At 36.7% G+C, this 18,303-nt stretch overlaps 1 protein-coding gene across 7 annotated transcripts in view; it reads left to right on the top strand.

The window, feature by feature from the left end:
* Positions 1-18,303, top strand: part of LAMA2 (laminin subunit alpha 2) — a 618,419-nt gene that overhangs the window by 578,252 nt on the left and 21,864 nt on the right. For 5 of the 7 annotated variants that reach the window (XM_021936881.2, XM_021936883.2, XM_021936884.2 and 2 more), the window contains 6 exons: positions 662-673; positions 3,937-4,057; positions 6,502-6,678; positions 11,675-11,823; positions 17,124-17,300; positions 17,536-17,704. In XM_021936881.2, the coding sequence (XP_021792573.2) occupies positions 662-673; positions 3,937-4,057; positions 6,502-6,678; positions 11,675-11,823; positions 17,124-17,300; positions 17,536-17,704 (805 nt within the window). The remainder of the gene's footprint in view (positions 1-661; positions 674-3,936; positions 4,058-6,501; positions 6,679-11,674; positions 11,824-17,123; positions 17,301-17,535; positions 17,705-18,303) is intronic. The other 2 variants (XM_021936880.2, XM_021936886.2) reach the window with 1 other exon arrangement.

Below are 18,303 nucleotides of genomic sequence, written 5' to 3'. Positions count from 1 at the left end.
TTATCTATAAAGACGTGCCTGTCAAATTCTATAAAATCTTATAAATCTGAATCTGTTAAATGAATCTTTATCACTAAAATGTTTTTACTTTCATGGTACAGCATTGCATAATTACAGTATAGTATTTCCATAGTGTGGTACATTATTTCAAAACAGCTGTTAGAGAGATGTTTGTGATAGATAAAGGAACCAAACATTCATAGTTACCTGCTATTTTGCCTGCAGACAGGTTCTCAATATGACAAAGTGCAAAAGATGTGGTAAACAAATTATTTTTACATGCATTGTTAAGCTCAAGCTCTTTGAGAGGCAATATTTATAAGCCATTCATGAACACTACAGAATACTGACATTGTACATTTCCCATTTATTAGATTGATAAGAACAAGTACTTTAAATTCATATTTCAAAGTAAAAATTTTCCAAGTTGATGGTGTGCGCTATGGTCATATTTTGATTCTAATTTCACTGCCGTCAAGGGCATATGTCTATTTTTAGTTCTGTTGGAGCTTTTGCATTTCTTTCCTTTGTAGATCCCTGTGAAATGATCTTTTTAAAGATTTATGATTTAAGTTTATTGTTTTACTAAATGAAAATGTAATTATAAGTAAATTGTTTTTATTTTTGTTTTTTTTTTTTTTCCCTCTTTCCCGTTCCCTAGTATGAAAGCAAGGTAAAATTTAAATTTATGCATGCCTTCTTCGAGTGCATGGGTTGGGTAAATGTGGCTTCTTAGATAAAGCAGCCGTGCAGAAGCAGAGCAACACCAGTACAGCTTTGTTCATAGTATGTTTCATGAGCAAGCCATGCGCTCTGTGAGAGTTCTCCTGCTGCCCCTTGCTGGCCAACATTCTGCTGCTTACCCACCATCAGTTGGGCTGCAATTTGAGTTGTCTCACCAGCAGTGATGAGATTTGCTCTGCTCACGTGTTCAAACATCTGGGCAGAGTGCCCCTGGTAACCAGTAGCACACACTCAAAAGGCAGCTGGTCAATTTCTGGTACACAGTCTAGTTCTGGGGAACACAGGAAAGTGGACTCTTGGGTTGAACCCCGGGCCCCGGCCTCCCTAGTGCCATGCTGTCTGCTGAAGAATCAAACTGTGCTCTCACATGCTTACCACTGTCTTCTTGCTTTTTGCAGGCCTGCAGATATGCAAACATTTACACAGCCTCTGCACCTCTTGTCCAAGCTGTTTATGTATTGACATGTTTATTTAAAACTAGCTATGGTGCCAGATGAAAGAATCTCTGGAAATACTATATTTAAAATAAGTATTTGCGTTAATAGTAAAGAAGTGTGAGATAGTTCTAGCTTCTCAGGAGCATTTTAATTCTTACTAGCCTTAGCATAAAAGCTGTGAGCAATGGGCCTCCATAAATGGCTGACCAAACCTCGAAGATGTGCAGGGCTGGTATCCTCGGGCTAGAGCTAAAGCCTGGTGTTTTGGCATTTCAGAGCCCAGCTGTGCCAGATTTCTGCAAAGAAGATAATAAAGCCAAACTGATCCAAGAAAATTTTAAAACCAAGTCTAGATTTTTAATAAAAGGAATAGAATATACAGAAATGAAAGTAGGGGAAAATAAACCATGCGTTTTATCATGATTCAGTTGTAAGACCACCTGTGCTATGTTTGCTGAGATAGCTAAAAAGTGAAGGCTGGTTTCCATGGAAATATATGTTAATAAAACTCTGGGATGGCACTGTGTAGGTTTGTAATTTTGCCTTTGAGTGGTGACCCTCAAGAAACAGAGACCCGTGGTTACCATTGAGTCCGGTCACCTTATGTGACTATTTATCCCCTGTAATTGTCCTAATATTGAGGTTGCTAAATCGTATTTTGGAATGGTTCTTTGTGTTTCCATGAAACAATGAACTATATAACTTATAGGGGTGATTTACTTTATTAACAAGACCTCTGAAAAAAATGGTGATAATTCAGTCTTTCCATAAGGAAAATATGGAAGCAAGTGAACACTGTTAATGAAATTCACCATTCTCTTTGCATTATGCAAGAAAAATATAAGCGAAATTCTCGCCCTACAGTTGGACATGTTCTTTATAACAACCAACTGACTGAATGAAAAGAAAACCTTGAGAACAAGGAAAAATTATCAATGAAAATAAAGTAGTTCCAGAAAGGAGTTGGGGGTGGAAACAGACATGAAATAAATCACCTGATATACACTGCCAAGGTCTGATTTGTTTTTCCACTTGTTTTTCCTCATGCCATGTGTTTTTCATTAAGATAAAAAAAGGAACTTGGCATCATGGGACAATGAGGAGAGAATTAATCATCACCCTATCAACTACAATGTATTGATGCCGACTGGACAGTTTTTACCGACGCTGATTAACACCACATAAAGAATTATCTTTTTCACTTCTCTATAGTTTCACTATTCAAAATAGTAGCCACAAGTCACAGTAGCTATTTAATTGTAAATTAAATCAAATTAAATAACAATAAATATTCAGTTTCTCATTGAGACAAGCTACATTTCAAGTCCCAATAGCCACGTGTGGCTAGTAACTACTGATTTGAACAGTGCAGAACAGACAATATCCATCATCACAGAAAGTTCTGTGGAACAGCACTGTTATAATTAAAGAAGTATCATCATCACTGACATTCTGATAGCCTTTGTTGAGCACTTACTGTGTGCAATGCTGTTCCTTAATTTATTAAACTTTTGCAACTTGATCATGTAGATACTATGATTATTATTATCGTGCCTATTTCACATATAAGAACACTGAGTCTTGGAGAACTCAGATCACTTGCAACATCTGGACTCAAGGACAAGGACTTCATTTTCTAATCTGCTGACACACTTGCCCCATTTTGTGAAGTCGTATGCAAAAGTAAACACTCAAGTGTAGATTGAGTATAAAAATCGTTTTTCAAATTTATTGAAAAAATAAAATGTATGGGTTTTTGCATTTGGTTGCTTTATTTTGTTATTGTTCTCATATAGAATACAGACTTTGGGGTCAATCTGTAAACTAAACTCATCTGTTAAAAAAAAAAAAAAAAAACACATATTTTTATTTCGAGATAGGGATCTCACTCTGTAGCCCAGGCTGGAGTGCAGTGGCATGATCGTTAAGTCACTGCAGCCTCAGCCTCCTGGGCTCAAGATCCTCCCTCCTCAGCATCTGAAAGTAGCTGGGACTCCAAGCACACATCAACATGTCCAGCTACTTTTTTTGGAGGGGAGGGCAAAGACAGGGTCTCACTATGTTACCTCAGGCTGGTCTTGAACTTGTAACCTCAAGCACTCCTCCCTCTTTGGCCTCCCAAAATCCAGGGATTACAGGCATGAGCCACTACACCCAGCCAGTAAACCTAATTTTTAAACATCTGTTTTTAAACTATGTAATCCAAAAGAATGTTTCTTAGACTTTGTTTTACTTAAAAGCCTTAAAGAGATATGTAATATTATCTTATTTTTCAGCTATCTCTCAAGAAAAAGCCTCAAATAAAAAAAAATTCTTTTTCAAGATAAACATTTTCAGATTTTTTCCTAACTTTTGAGCAAGGTTTTTAAAAACTTTTTGTTATATAGTTTGTTTATGCTGCCTACACAATTATCTTCTCTTTGGTGAAAAAAAAAAACTTATTTCATTACACATATAAAGCATTAATAAGAAGTCAGTTAATTCCTGTACCTCATGTTTAAATGCTGCGGGTGAGATTATTGTTAAAGGGGAGAAGAAGGACTACAAAAAGACTCCTTCTGCAGGATAACATTCACATCCAGTTAGACCAACCAGTAGATAATGGGAACCAGAGTTTGCTGGGTACACGTGTGCACAGTTTGATAGACATGTGCCTGCATGTGTCTGCTCCATAAGGCTTCCTTCCAGTAGTCAGAGACTACGCTGCCATCACCCTAATGATATTGCTTTTGCTTTCCATTTGACTATTCAATAGGCCAGAAGTAAATCTGAAGAAATATTCCGGCTGCCTCAAAGATATTGAAATTTCAAGAACGCCGTACAATATACTCAGTAGTCCCGATTATGTTGGTGTTACCAAAGGATGTTCCCTGGAGGTTGGTCTGTTTTTGACGGTTCTCTAAACACATTTATATCAGATTTCACTTACTTAGTGTGGCTGCTCCTACAAGAATCAGTCTTTTGTTAATATATTTTACATTTCTACTGATCCTACTCTTAAACGATAAAGCAAGATTAAAGCATTCTATAAATTACCATGATAAAAAATGGGATTATGAAGTCCCAGAATTTTGATCCAATTTTCCAAATGTGTAGCTCTTCATGGCACATATCAGTAATACTAATCTCTTTTCTGTTTTTCTCTTTTTTTCCAACACTACTTTTCCCTTTTCCTCATTTTTGTCATTCATTTTAAATTTATTTTACTTTTATGTGTTGCATATAGCTTTATTAGCAACCTTACATTTTTTTCTGGAACCATTCGAGTTTACACAAGTAGCAAGCAGTAATTTACACCATAACCATTAGTGCATAGTCTGTTGTCTACAACCTTGAAGTCTAGCCCCCTTGTCTTTGAAATAACGTAGACTGGGACCTGTGGCAACCAACTCTGCAAAGACTTGTGTTTGACATGCCTGCAAAGTCCTTTGTTAGCTGATATCCTCAGTAACTCTTCTTTGATGCTAAAGCATCCTAGCATTCCCCATTTTCATTTAACTATTTGGCACTGTTTGTTCAGTTGACACTGACCCATATGTGAGAAAGACCCCGGCCGTAGCTCTACTCTCTTAAAATATCGATAAGCAAGAGTCAATGGTCAACAGCAAATATTAGCAAGAATTTTATAGAAACTCAATAATGATGAGCTTGTTTTTAAAATGAAATTGTTAAATATGTCATTCTCATACATTTTTAATTATCCTACTGTAATACAATTATTCATTTTGGCTGCCTCTTCTAATTAAAATTATCTTAAACCACTCCAATAGAATAAGGGAAATGAAGGGAAAATGTGGGTAAAGAAAAAAGTAAGTCCACCACTTGAATGTTGAGGTTTAAAGACTGGAACAGAACTTTCAAGATCTTCATTGTTCACAGCTACACGCCCCAATTTGGAATTGGCCATAGACACCCACTCTGAGAAGTCTGGGAATAAGAAAAGGGAAAATATATTAAGAACTAAAACTGTAAGGACCCATATTGGCTTCTTAAAGGAAGTTTTACTGAGAATTTTAATCTTCAAAGCCTAACTCTCATTCACATTCAAAAGATATATACATGAGGATGGAAACTGTCCGGAAAATGAATAGCCACTGCACGTGGAAATTACGATTCCGTAAAGGCATTTTTCAGCAACCAGGAATTATTTTGCAACTAAAATATGAGGCAGAAATTTGATGTGGATAAATATTGAAAAGTCTGCACAGTAGTTTTATCTGAACTATCTAAAACTCCATGATTTGAAAATTGGAATAGAAAACAGATTATACATTTTACCAGCTCTTGTGTCATTTAACTGGTCTTGAAACACTGTGGGAGGAAAATAGCCTACATTAAAGGATTCTTTGCTTTTACTCCTACAAAATCTAGGACTTTAAAAATGAATATTTTAAGCACTTTAAATTCCTAACTACATGGGCTTGCTTAAATAAATACTAGCAAATTCATACAGTGGAAAGTCCTCTTGCCATTAAAAGTGATGATCTACATTTACTGAGAGAGTGATATCCTCCACATATGTAAGAAAAAAAAGACATTAGGAATGAACGTGTCTATCAAGATTCATTTGAAGTGTAGGGAGGAGGAGAGAGGAAGAGGGCAAGGTTATGAAAGAGTGAATGAATGAATTATAGAAAGCTCTATGCTTCTGCACAGCTTTGAGGAGACTGAGATGGGGAGCTGATTTTCTCCCTTTTGCACCTTATTTACATTTCTACTTGAAATGTAACTGTTTTAATTTTATACTCAGCAAGGACAATGGTACTACTTTAATTTTAAGAAAAAACTAGACTATGTGGTGTTTGGTTTATTTATTTTTAAGGTTTGGTCTTATCACTGGGGAAAAATGCAGACATAGATAATGGTCTTACCCATCTGTAAAACATAAACAATTAAGTGATAGAGTTTATTCAAGAGATATTAATTATAGTGTTTTCAAGGGAAACTTAGGGAGATTGATAGACATGTAACCGCTTGTGTGTCAGTTTGGCTGAAATCTTTGGTTTAAACAAACAAAAACAAAAGTTATCTAACAGTGATAATCTTCTATATTTAAAATCAAAAGTTCTGGAATAAAAGTAGATGCTATAATTCTGATTTTAACACAAACTGCTTAGAAGATTTGAAGTTATCATATAACTAGAAATAATATTTCTTCAACTGCTCTTAAGCTTTCCATTAACTGTGGGTTTTCCTGCTTTCTAAAACTATGATCTATTTCATAATCACATTAAGTGCATCGAGGAGGGTGAGTGAGATGGAGAATTTATTTAAATTTTTATTTCTAATGGTATCTACTCTTCTTTTCCTTTACTCACAGAATGTTTACACAGTTAGCTTTCCTAAGCCTGGTTTTGTGGAGCTCTCCCCTGTGCCAATTGATGTAGGAACAGAAATCAACCTGTCCTTCAGCACCAAGAATGAGTCTGGCATCATTCTTCTGGGAAGTGGAGGGACACCAGCACCACCTAGGAGAAAACGAAGGCAGACTGGACAGGTACCTTCACACCTAGCTGATAATGCATTTTCCCTAATGTTTATATAAAACAGTTAACTTGCTTTTATATTTCTAGTTTTGCATCATTTATTTCTGCTCTTGTCTTGGCTAGCAAGGACTGAACATTCCATTTTTCCATGCTGGCCTCCTATTTCACTCGCATCATCTCCCCAGGACAATTGTCTTCTCTAGGATGTTCCTGTTGATCAATTGCAGGTGCAAAGTCACACTCATATCTGCACCTATATTTCCTATGCGTTTAACACATGCATATGTAAAGAGGACAACTTAAAACATATTCACATTATCTTAATTTCTACTGTCTCCAAGTCCAACTCCTTACAAAATCTGTAGATATTTACCTACGGTCCCTTAAATTTAAATTCCTCTAAGATCAGTTTCCCAGTTGCACTAGCTGAAGTGATAGTCTGTTGGGCCTGACTCATCCCATCCTCTCTGGACACAAAGAAGGGCAGAAAATGGACCTGGGAGAAAGCAAGAAGAACACAACCAACACAGACAGGGACAATTGTAGCCCAATAGCATTCAAGGATGTTAAAGCCTAAAGAATATCAACCGGCCAGGTGTAGAGGCCCATGTCTGTAATCCCAGCACTTTGGGAGGCCGAAGCAGGAGGATCGCTTGAGCCCAGGAGTTTGAAACTAGGCTGGGCAACATGATAAGACCCTATCTCTACAAAAATGTTTAAAAATTAACTGGGCATGGTGGCGTACGACTGTGGTCCCAGCTATTCAGGATTGCTATTCAGCTATTCACGCCACCACACTGTAGCCTGGATGACAGAGTGAGACTGTCTCAAAACATTTTTTTAAAAAGAGTATCAATTTTGCAAGGACATAAACTTTAGTATTTATATCCCCTGTCCATTTGATTCTGTTAAAAGTAATCCCTCCAATGCCCAGATTTAAGCATCATACCTCTTATTGCCTTGGTATTCTTTAATACCTTCAATCACATTTTTTAAAATGTAATTTTGCATTTAACCTAGTTTTTCTCAGTGAAAGGGTTCATAGGAATTATTTTATCTGCCATGACCAAAAGAACAGAATACTTTATAAATATGTCCTTAAGTATGTACATACCGTTGTAAACCAGATCACGTTATTTGTGATTATGTGTTTTAAAAATCAATTTTAGCATGTGACATTTAGTGATCATATCAGGTAACAAATCTTATTTATTTTTCTAAACAATACAGAGCTCACACAAAATATTCGCAAATAGAACCCAAAGATGTATAATCACGAGTAACTTGGATTATTTCAGGAATGCAGAAGTGGTTTAATATTAGAAAATCTGAAAATCGTCCAGGCACAGTGGCTCACACCTGTAATCCCAGCACTTTGGGAGGCCGAGATGGGTGGATCACAAGGTCAGGATTTTGAGACCAGCCTGGCCAACATAGTGAAACCCTGTCTCTACTAAAAATACAAAAAAAATTAGCTGGGCATGGTGGCAGTTGCCTGTAATCCCAGCTACTTGGGAGGCTGAGGCAGGAGAATTGCTTGAACCTGGGAGGCCTAGGTTGCAGTGAGCCGAGATTGCGCCATTGCACTCCAGCCTGTGCGACAATGCCAGACCCTGACTTTAAAAAAAAAAAAAAAAAGAAAGAAAATCGAAATATCATATAGTCTTGTCAATAGATAGTAAAACGTGGTAAAATTTAACAGTCATTCATGATTTTAAAAAAATACTTAAGTAAACCAAGAGGAAGGAACTTCCTTAGCCATCTATTAAAAAAAAACTATAACAAGTATTCCTGATTAAAAAAAAAAGACATTATAAACATTTGCTATAAAATCAAGCCCAAGAAACGAATGACTATTTTAACTGCACTGATCTTAGCATAGTAAGAAAAGAACAAGTAAATATAGCACAAGAACAAGAATAAGAACAAATATATAATTTAAGAATCATCATAACAAAATAGGCACAAATCCCATATGGAGAAAATTATAAAATTTCATTGAATGATATCAAAGTAGTTCTCAATGATTATAGTCAATAAATTGGTATAGTCAACATGTTAATGAAGATAGTAAAGACTCAATATTAAAAATATGTCATTTCTCCCCAAAATGATATGTAGATTCAATTATAATAAAATATCACCTTATTTTTCTGTGAATCATGACAGCTTATTCTAAAATTTATATCAAGGATGAAATTCCTAGAAGAGAAGGATAATGTAGTTGGGGCTGTTCCACCAGATAGCAGCACATTGAAAGGTAGAGTTTTGTATGGTGGAACTATCATGTTAATTCATGTATAACTGTGCAAACAGGAAAGAATTGAGAACGCTGAAAATACACAAGCACAGATGGAAACAACACTTGACAATAAGTGGCATTGCATTTCATTAAAAAAAAACATTGAACTGTTCCGTGAATGACTTCAGGGTAATTAGTTATTCATATGGAAAAAATGAAACTAAATTTCTTTTTCATATCAAACCAAAAAATAAGTTCACAATAAATTAAAGTCTTAAATATGGAAGGACAAAACTCTTTAAAATTCTTAGAAGAAAATATACCAGGATAACTTTTGACCTTCAGGAAAAGAAGACTTAATCGAACAAAACAAGATTATAAGTGGAACTGCATTAAAATTAAACTCTTTGGTCATCAAACAACACAAAACACAAGCCTCGGTCTGGAAATGTACAGTATGTATAATCTACAAGGAATACAGTCCTTGTCCCCAAAAGGGGAAAAGCTCATTGCAGTTTATAATAGGATATCAAAACATACTGGTTGCTATAGTATTAGAAACAACAGTATTGGAAAGATGTGAATCAAAGAGTGCCTTTGATCACTGCTGGTAGAAAACGTAAATTTCTAAAGCAACTTTGGAAAACAGTTTGGCACTGTCTTCTAAAGTTGAACATTTGCATACTCTCTACAAGCCAGCAATTCCACTCCTGGGTACAGACCCAAGTTTTTGCACATGTGCATAATAAGACTTGTACAAGAATGTTTATAGAAGTGTTCTTTATAATAGCAGAGAAACTAGAAACAACCCAAATATTCATCAGCTGGAGAACAGAGAGGCAAACTGTGGCACTTTTGCATAACGGAATATCAAGCAATAAGAAAAAGGAATAAATTATAACTCAACATAACAACATAATAAATAGAAAATAAATAAAAATGAAAAATGTGCTATATGATACCATTTTTGTAGATTTGTTATACAAGTAGCACTAAACAACATATTGTTAACAGACACGTGAATTTCAAAAAAAAAAATTTTTTTTTTAAGTAAGGTAATGATAAACATAAAATCCACACTTGTGGTTACCTCTGAGATGGAGAAGCAAGGAGATGGCATTAGAAAGAAACTCATAAGAGATGCAATGGTATTGTTTCTGAAATTTGGTGGTAGATTTACAGGTATTCATTTTATTGTACAGTGTTAATGCAGATTCATCATTTACATGTATATCACTCATATTGTGAAGAATATATCAAATAGTCATAATAAAAATATTTTTGAAGAGTAGGAGAAAAGTGTTATTTTATTTCATTTCTTACTACACATAATAAGCACTAAATAAATATAAAACACAAATGCCCTCTTAAATTATTTTCTTTATCTTGAAAAATAAACTTTTTTCTCACTATTGCAAATGATAAGCTAGTTATAATAAGAAGACCAGATCAAATATTCTGAAATAGATTTCCACTAAAGGATACTTGATTCCTTCATCATTGCCAGATTTTTAAACACTACCTACTGGCTCCAAATTTCTCCCCCTCAAGACAAAAGAATGAATGTGAATCACCAGCTTTCAGGATAGTGCCTAAAATAAAACAGATTCCTATTAAAACAATTACAATAAGAAAACACTAAGTACTATAGTATAAATTAAGTTAAAATGACATTTTAATGTTTTAACATTTTAATAACTCATATCTAGTTTATAAAATATCATAGTATATGCTATCTGAAGGAGGACCCAATGTTAAATAGTGTAAATCTGTTATACATAATTAGATTTAGATTCAGTGCTGGTTAAATTGACATGTTTCATACTTCAAAGCTAACAGTTTTGATACCTATAGAGTTATTTGTGATTCCGTTCTGCTAAATGGGTTTGATATGTCGAACAATCCATGAGCTAAGGAATTTTTAATTGAGTGAGTAGTTTGTGATTTCCCTTTGACAGATGGTGAGCACTTATCCAGATCCTCAAAATGTTTTGTGGAGGACATGTAACGACATACATGATTTAGTAAATTACTGGAACATGATGATGTTTGATGGAAACTGTCTCTACCACCACAGATGACTCATGGAGAACTGAGCCATCACTGTGCGTCAGGTGCTCCCATACTCCACAAGAAAGGGAGAGCACGTGGCATCAGCTCTAGGGACAAGGACTGCATTTAGGCTCCCTGGGGTTCATGATGGGATATCAAAACCACACTGGTTGCTATAGTAACAGCAGCAAGAAGAAAGCAGGCATGTTTGTGGATGAAAATTTATCTTCCTTCTTTCTAAATGTGGGAGGCAGGTTACATGTTTGTGATAGCAATCTATTCCACCAGCTCAGAGAACAAATTGAAGTCTAAATACTCAGAATGCCACAAGGTTGAGAGTCAGTCCTGATTCTCAGAAGCTAGCTATCCACTTGTGAATATAAAGGACAGGGATTTTGTTGACACACTTTGTCTCCTGATGGGTTTTGTAAGTTAGAGGACCAACGCAAGCACAGCTGTTACTTTCAGCATCACAAATCTGCTTTGCAGAGAACTGCTATATTAATATATCCACTTTGCAGATCATCTCACAAGCATAAATGGTAACTTATTAGAAAGATATTTCCAGCTGTTTTCAAAACCATTTGAGAAAAGTCTTAATTTCTCAGGTAAGTTCTCAGAGCAGATGAACCTGTGGTTCTGCTAGGGAATCTCTAAAGCTAAGTCATAAATGAGACTTCTGTTTAATCTTCAATAACCACTTGCTTTTGCAGGCCTATTATGCAATACTCCTCAACAGGGGCCGTCTGGAAGTGCATCTCTCCACAGGGGCACGAACAATGAGGAAAATTGTAGTCAGACCAGAGCCGAATCTGTTTCATGATGGAAGAGAACATTCCGTTCATGTAGAGCGAACTAGAGGGTAACAATAGCACTAAAATATTTATGATTGTAACTCAGGTGAACTTCCTTTGCTAGCACCAGTATCCATCAGTATCTGCCTGAACCTCTGTGTGTGTGTACCTACTGTGCCTTGCAAAAGGATACAGTAGCTTAATTCCCTCTTCTTTACTTTTCATACTTCGGGAACCTCATTTGCCTCGGCCCTTAGGAGTTCCACCCTTAACATTTCTATTTGTGCAGTTATCTCTACCTTTGGAAAAACCAAATGCATTTTCTGAAGGTATAAATAAGAAAAATCTCTCTCTCTGCCCCTCCTCAAATAAGGTACGCACACAGCGAAACACACAAAACAGCTCCACTGGAACCAGCAGGCTTTGGCGGCTGCTGTCTCGTTCAGGTTCCAAAGCGGTTATGGCAGCTGCTTAGCTATCACAGATACGGAGTGTGGCAGCAACTGCAGGACCTACTGAGCCTATTAAGTGCACATCTTGTCCCTGTCCCCCTTCCCAAGGTTTGCAGGGTACCTGCAGAGTGGCTTCCTGAGGGAACAGAATCAAGGGAGGGGAGGAAAATGACTGCCGCCCTGAGATTGGTCACCTTTCTACAAATCTACCAGAGCACTTGCCCCCAGCCCTGGGCCTGGGAATTGGCTTCACTCATGCACAAACTGATGACTTTCTTTAGAATGCTGCGATACTTTATACTTACTTTATTAGGAAAGTCATCTGTATTTTTCACCAAAATACTGTATGACAACTCAGAGAGATACTTAGTTTAGAAGAACAATTAGAGAAAAAGGAAACAGAAACCCAGAGACTTCAGGGGCTTCAGACCTCCAAGCCAGCAATCCATGTATCAGACTGAAGACACAGAAAAGAACTGGAAATCCAATTTGATGAGGTGTCAAAACACAGAGGATACTTTTAAATGTAATGAGTATGAATATGTAGCAGTAGTTCGGCCAAGCTGATACTATCCTGCAGTGAAAGACCTACATTTACTAATTACCCTCTTGTGGAAAACATTTAGATAAGTAATAAAGATTTCTTACCTTCTAAGTAAATAGCAAAGCTTTCCTCAGATTTTATTATTATTATTATTATTATTATTATTAAGAGGATTAGGCTTTAAGTTGAATTGATACTAAGCATTCATGCAGAATGGCTACTGAGATGTTTAGAAACCATGATTGAGACAAATGAGGGATCAATATTTGGGCAAACTAAGAACTTTTACTAATCTAATAGCCAGATATTGCAGACTTGGTCCGTGAGGAGAAATGCAAACTGAATGCTCTCATTTGAATCTTAGAATGTTTTAGAATCCTGGTTTTACATGTCTTCTAGATTAGATGTTAGACACTTTGACAAACTTTAATCCTTTTCATTGTGGAAAGGACTTTTTAAAAGATTTAAACTTTAGTCAGGCACGGTGGCTCACGCCTGTAATCGCAGCATTTTGGGAGGCCGAGGCAGGTGGGTCATGAGGTCAGGAGTTCGAGACCAGCCTGGCCAACATGGTGAAATCCCGTCTCTACTAAACATGCAAAAAAAATTGGCCAGACATATTAGTGAGCCCCTGTTATCACAGCTACTCTGGAGACTGAGGCAGGAGAATTGCTTAAACCCGGGGGACAGAGGTTGCAGTGAGCTGAGATCGCACCACTGCACTCCAGACTAGGCAACAGAGCAAGACTCCATCTAGGACTCCATCTCGGAAGAAACAAAACAAAACAAAACAAAACAAAACAAAAAAACCACACACACACATTTAAATGTTAAAGAATTTCAATAAATAACTGCAGATTTGAGAAATTAGTTGACCAAAATCACTCAAAATGTGTTATTTGTTGAGAAAGAATTCTGGAATTCCCAAATGCATTACACTGTTGTACCAAAGTGTCCTTTTAACAGGTGCTTCTTTAAGAAGGGCATTTTATTATGCCAACTTCACAGCTGTTGACCATCAATCCAACCTTTATTTGATTAAGTTCAGTATATGGTACATCACTGGAAACTGGTCATTTAGTTAATTGGCCATATAAACAAACAGTTTTGCCATTCATTGTTAATTACAGGATAATATATTAGATATATTAGAGTGTAGTCACTGAGCTCTGTGCCAAAACAAGAACACATTTGCTACCATAATGGCTCATTTGGCACTCTAAGGTTAAAATGCCATCTACTCTATAAGCAAGTGCCACATTAAACTGATTAACCAGAGATCACGAGTGACCATGAGAACTTCACCCAGAAACATTTTTTAATGCTTTATATGCCTATTCTATGGCATGATTTGTGTAACATACTAGACAAAGATGATTTGTTTTAATTGTTCTAAATGTATGTGAGATCTGTAATAACATCCTTTCATCACAGATGAGAAAATATTAACTAACTTGCTCAAAATCATATACTACAAATAACAGGGTCAGGTATTAAATGAGACATATTTGACTCAAATACCTCCATCTGTGCACAGCCGAGAGATTATTCTTACATTTTTGTGTGACTATAAATGTTTATATTACTTAATGTTGATTATGATATATGATTATTAATTTTGAGATATTTGCTTTATCCCAACACTTTTCAGACTATGCATGTCAATCATCATTTCTTTTCCTAAAATCCTGGACAAAATGATAGCTTTAATACCACCTCACAAAATAATTGGATTTTTACCAAATTGGGGGCCAAGCTTCTCAAGAAGCTCTTTCTCCCTTGCCCTCTGCCTCTCTTTACTCCACCTCCCTCATTCTCTCTCCCTTCCACCCCTTCATCTGGAAAAATTTCCCTTCAGTCACTTTGGTATCTAATTTCTTGGCACTCCAGTGACCTCTGCCTCCTATATCTGCTTTGTCCTCTGAGCCTTCTCCTGGTGTCTGCCTTGGTGGCCAGTAGTTCTCACTGGACAAAAACATCAAACCCTAAGAGCCTGAAGTAGTTACTTAAGCAAATAGGACAAGCAAATGAGCTGAGTTTTTCTTCTGGGAAAGCTTTCTTCACACAGGTACAGGAATAGGCTAAAGGTCACAAAGTAGGGTGAGATATTTTAGGAGTCACTTGGGGTTTCCAGAATGAGATAAAGATTTTAACACTGAAACCTAAATATTTTCTTTCTTAACATCCAAAGTATGTTCAAACAGAAAAAAAGATTAGATTTTATTTATCATGTAAATAACAAATGCTAGGACACTTATTTCTCTTAATATCTTCTTCCAAGTATGCAATCCAATTGATATGCTTTTAAAAAAAAATCTTAAACCCATATTCCAAACAAATAAGAAATAGGGTATAAGTAATAAGGTAATTATGAAACTCTAAGAATCGGCCATTGAAACTGTAAGAAAATAAATAAATAAAGCTGACCTATTACAATCCTAAAGTAATACAAAGTTTAATGTACCTTTTTACACATAGTAGGCCTCACTAAAAGCTGTTAAATAAACACTTTTAAAAATGGAAAACACACCAGAATCATAATGGACTTATTGACAATGTCCTTCTCAATGAAAACTAAATAAATGATCTAGATTTGGTGCTCCTAAAAGGTAAAATATGAGCAGGATTTAGCTATAGTTTTCTAGCAATGCCCTTATTAAGTAATACAGCTTCAGGGGAATCCCTTAATTAATATTTTCCGCTGTTTGAAGTAGGCATTTTTATCTCCATCTTATAAATGAATGAAATGGACCTGAGCGTAATTAAATAACTTGCCCAAGGTCACACAGCTAGTAGGCTTCCACACTAGTACTTAATTCCAGTATGTTCCTCCTGAAAGCCCACACTCATTCTCCGTCACCACCCTGTGAACTGGTTTAAAAAAAAAAAAAAAAAAGGGTCACTATGATGGTCCTTGTGGCAGAACCACACTACAAAGAGAGGCTACACCATAAAGAGGAAGGCCTCTAGCTTTGTAAAATTCTGATCAAGAACAGAGATTTACTCTCCTTGGACAATCTTTAAGAGAGGCTTATATCCCTCATTAAAACCCTTAGGATCCCTGTGATATCATGTTGCTAAGAGGCTGCTTTCAGCTAAAGGGGAAAAAGGGTGTGGGGGAGGGGTTTCTCAATGAGTCACACATACCCGGAAGTGAGTGGTTTTCTGAAATTCTCGTCTCAGAAAACCACCGACACTCTTAGCAAGGAAGCTGAACCTTCTGGTTTTGCCAACACATTTTTCCATAGTTTGGTAAAGAAAGAAACCTCAAAAGTATGTCATTTTCCCCTATTTTCTCTTTGAAACTAAATTTTACCGGTGGCTTCTTCACCCCCTTAACAGTGACATTTTGAGCAACAGCAAAATCCATTTTTTGTCCCTTTCTCTTACTTTTGAATTCTCTTGCTTTTAAAGTGCCAATTCGGAGCATCTTTACCCTGGCTTATTGTTTTTTCCAGTTCTACATGTGGTTTTTCTTCATAAAATCAAGTAAGAGGGCACTTTAGGACTGAGGTTTCCACCCAAGTACTTTGGTTTTCTCTCCACATATAAAGTAAGCTTTCAGTAATCCATTCATGATCCTCAGGCTAGTGACTAATGCTTATGACTAATAGCACTGTGATGACTGTTAAGACCGAAACTCAAAACTTGCTTCCGGAACAAAAGAGAAAATGCCTTTGGTCATTTTCATCAGAACTCTTTGTCTCCTTCTGATTCTTGGCCCAGGGTTCCAAGGATTGTTGTAAATAAGTAGCATGAGGTTCTCAATTAGCAGTGTGTGAGTTATCTCTCATAAGCAAATTAGGGAAATTAATGAAACAGCCACTAAGGAAAATCATTGCAAGGAACAATTAGCAGGGTGTTCTTGCCTGCCTCTTCTATTCAAAAGCCATCAGCTACATTCTTTATAAAATGTGCTTTAAGTGTTTGCTGTTGATTCCTGCAATCTAAGCTCTCAGGAGGATGGTTTGTTCCCCAGCAAGAAGATAATAGCCAGCACAACCCAAGAAAGACCCCACGCTATGCTAAACCCGCCGACCCTTATACAATTAGACATTACTGCACAGTACAGAAGCCTCAGTTGTCACAACCTCATGTGTTGGGCTGCACAGTGCTGTTGTCAACTCCACCAGAGGCTAATGCTGCAGCGCACCATGACCTGGTTTCGGTATAAACTTTCAGGAAGAGTGAACAAGGGTGTCATGGGACGAGATCCTGAGAACTGCGTTTGCTTAGTGTAGAATTCCTAACCATCCAATTTTGGCTCCCTTAAAAGCTATGGTTGAGAGGGGTGAAGGGTGGCAGGAAAGAATTTGATTTCCAACTGTATTGAATGAGATGTGATTTATACTTATTTTTAATATTTTATCAGCATCTTTACAGTTCAAGTCGATGAAAACAGAAGATATATGCAAAACCTGACAGTTGAACAGCCTCTTGAAGTTAAAAAGCTTTTCGTTGGGGGTGCTCCGCCTGAATTTCAACCTTCTCCACTCAGAAATATTCCTCCTTTTGAAGGCTGTGTGTGGAATCTTGTTATTAACTCTGTGTAAGTGGATCTCCTCATTACTACTACTAATTCTTATTTTTATTTTTCGGTATCGGGGTCCCAATGCATCTACATTGTCTACGCTATGCAGGGGAGGAGGGAAACAATGAGGATGTTCAATTTAGACTGAGAAAAGCACACTGATGGACTTAAAACGGCATGCAGAGATTGGGCTTAATTCTAAGGAAGCAAAAAAATGAAAATGAAAAAATCTTATTTTATTACATTCTATTAGCCCCATGGACTTTGCAAGGCCTGTATCCTTCAAAAACGCTGACATTGGTCGCTCTGTCCATCAGAAACTCCGTGAAGATGAAGATGGAGCAGCTCCAGCTGAAATAGTTATCCAGCCTGAGCCAGTTCCCACCCCAGCCTTTCCTACACCCACCCCAGTTCTGACACATGTAAGTGTTTATATTATCCCCATTGCTTTCTAATTTTTACCTAGTTTTCTGAGTCATTTCAGAAGGAAGATTATTCAGGATATTATCCCCATTGCTTTCTAATTTTTACCTAGTTTTCTGAGTCATTTCAGAAGGAAGATTATTCAGGATATCTAGTACACTGTGCTATTAGAATTGAAGGAAATATAACCTATCAAAACCTATTCTTACATCTTTGTTGAATGACTTACCTATACTTCTTCCTTTAATTTTGTTTACAAAACAGTACATTTTCAGTTGAAATGTTGGAAAACACAGAAATATCCAGAATCGAGAATAAAAGCCACCTATAATACCACGACAGAGGCAACCATGTTGGTTTTCAGGCCTTTTTATCTGCATAGTAGGTGTCCTACCTCTATACAATTTGGTGTCCTGTTTTTAGAAACTGATAATACACCACTAAAACTATTTCTAGGCCGGGCAGGGTGACTCACGCCTGTAATCCTAGCACTTTGGGAGGCCAAGGTGGGCAAATTACCTGAGCTCAGGAGTTAGAGACCAGCGTGGGCAACAACGGTGAAACCCCTTCTCTACTAAAATACAAAAAAAATAGCCTG

The sequence above is a fragment of the Papio anubis genome, chromosome 6 (assembly GCF_008728515.1).
Source record: "Papio anubis isolate 15944 chromosome 6, Panubis1.0, whole genome shotgun sequence".
NCBI lineage: Eukaryota > Metazoa > Chordata > Mammalia > Primates > Cercopithecidae > Papio > Papio anubis.
The sequence above is the reverse complement of the archived record's forward strand: the minus strand, read 5'-3'. Positions and strand labels throughout refer to the sequence as shown.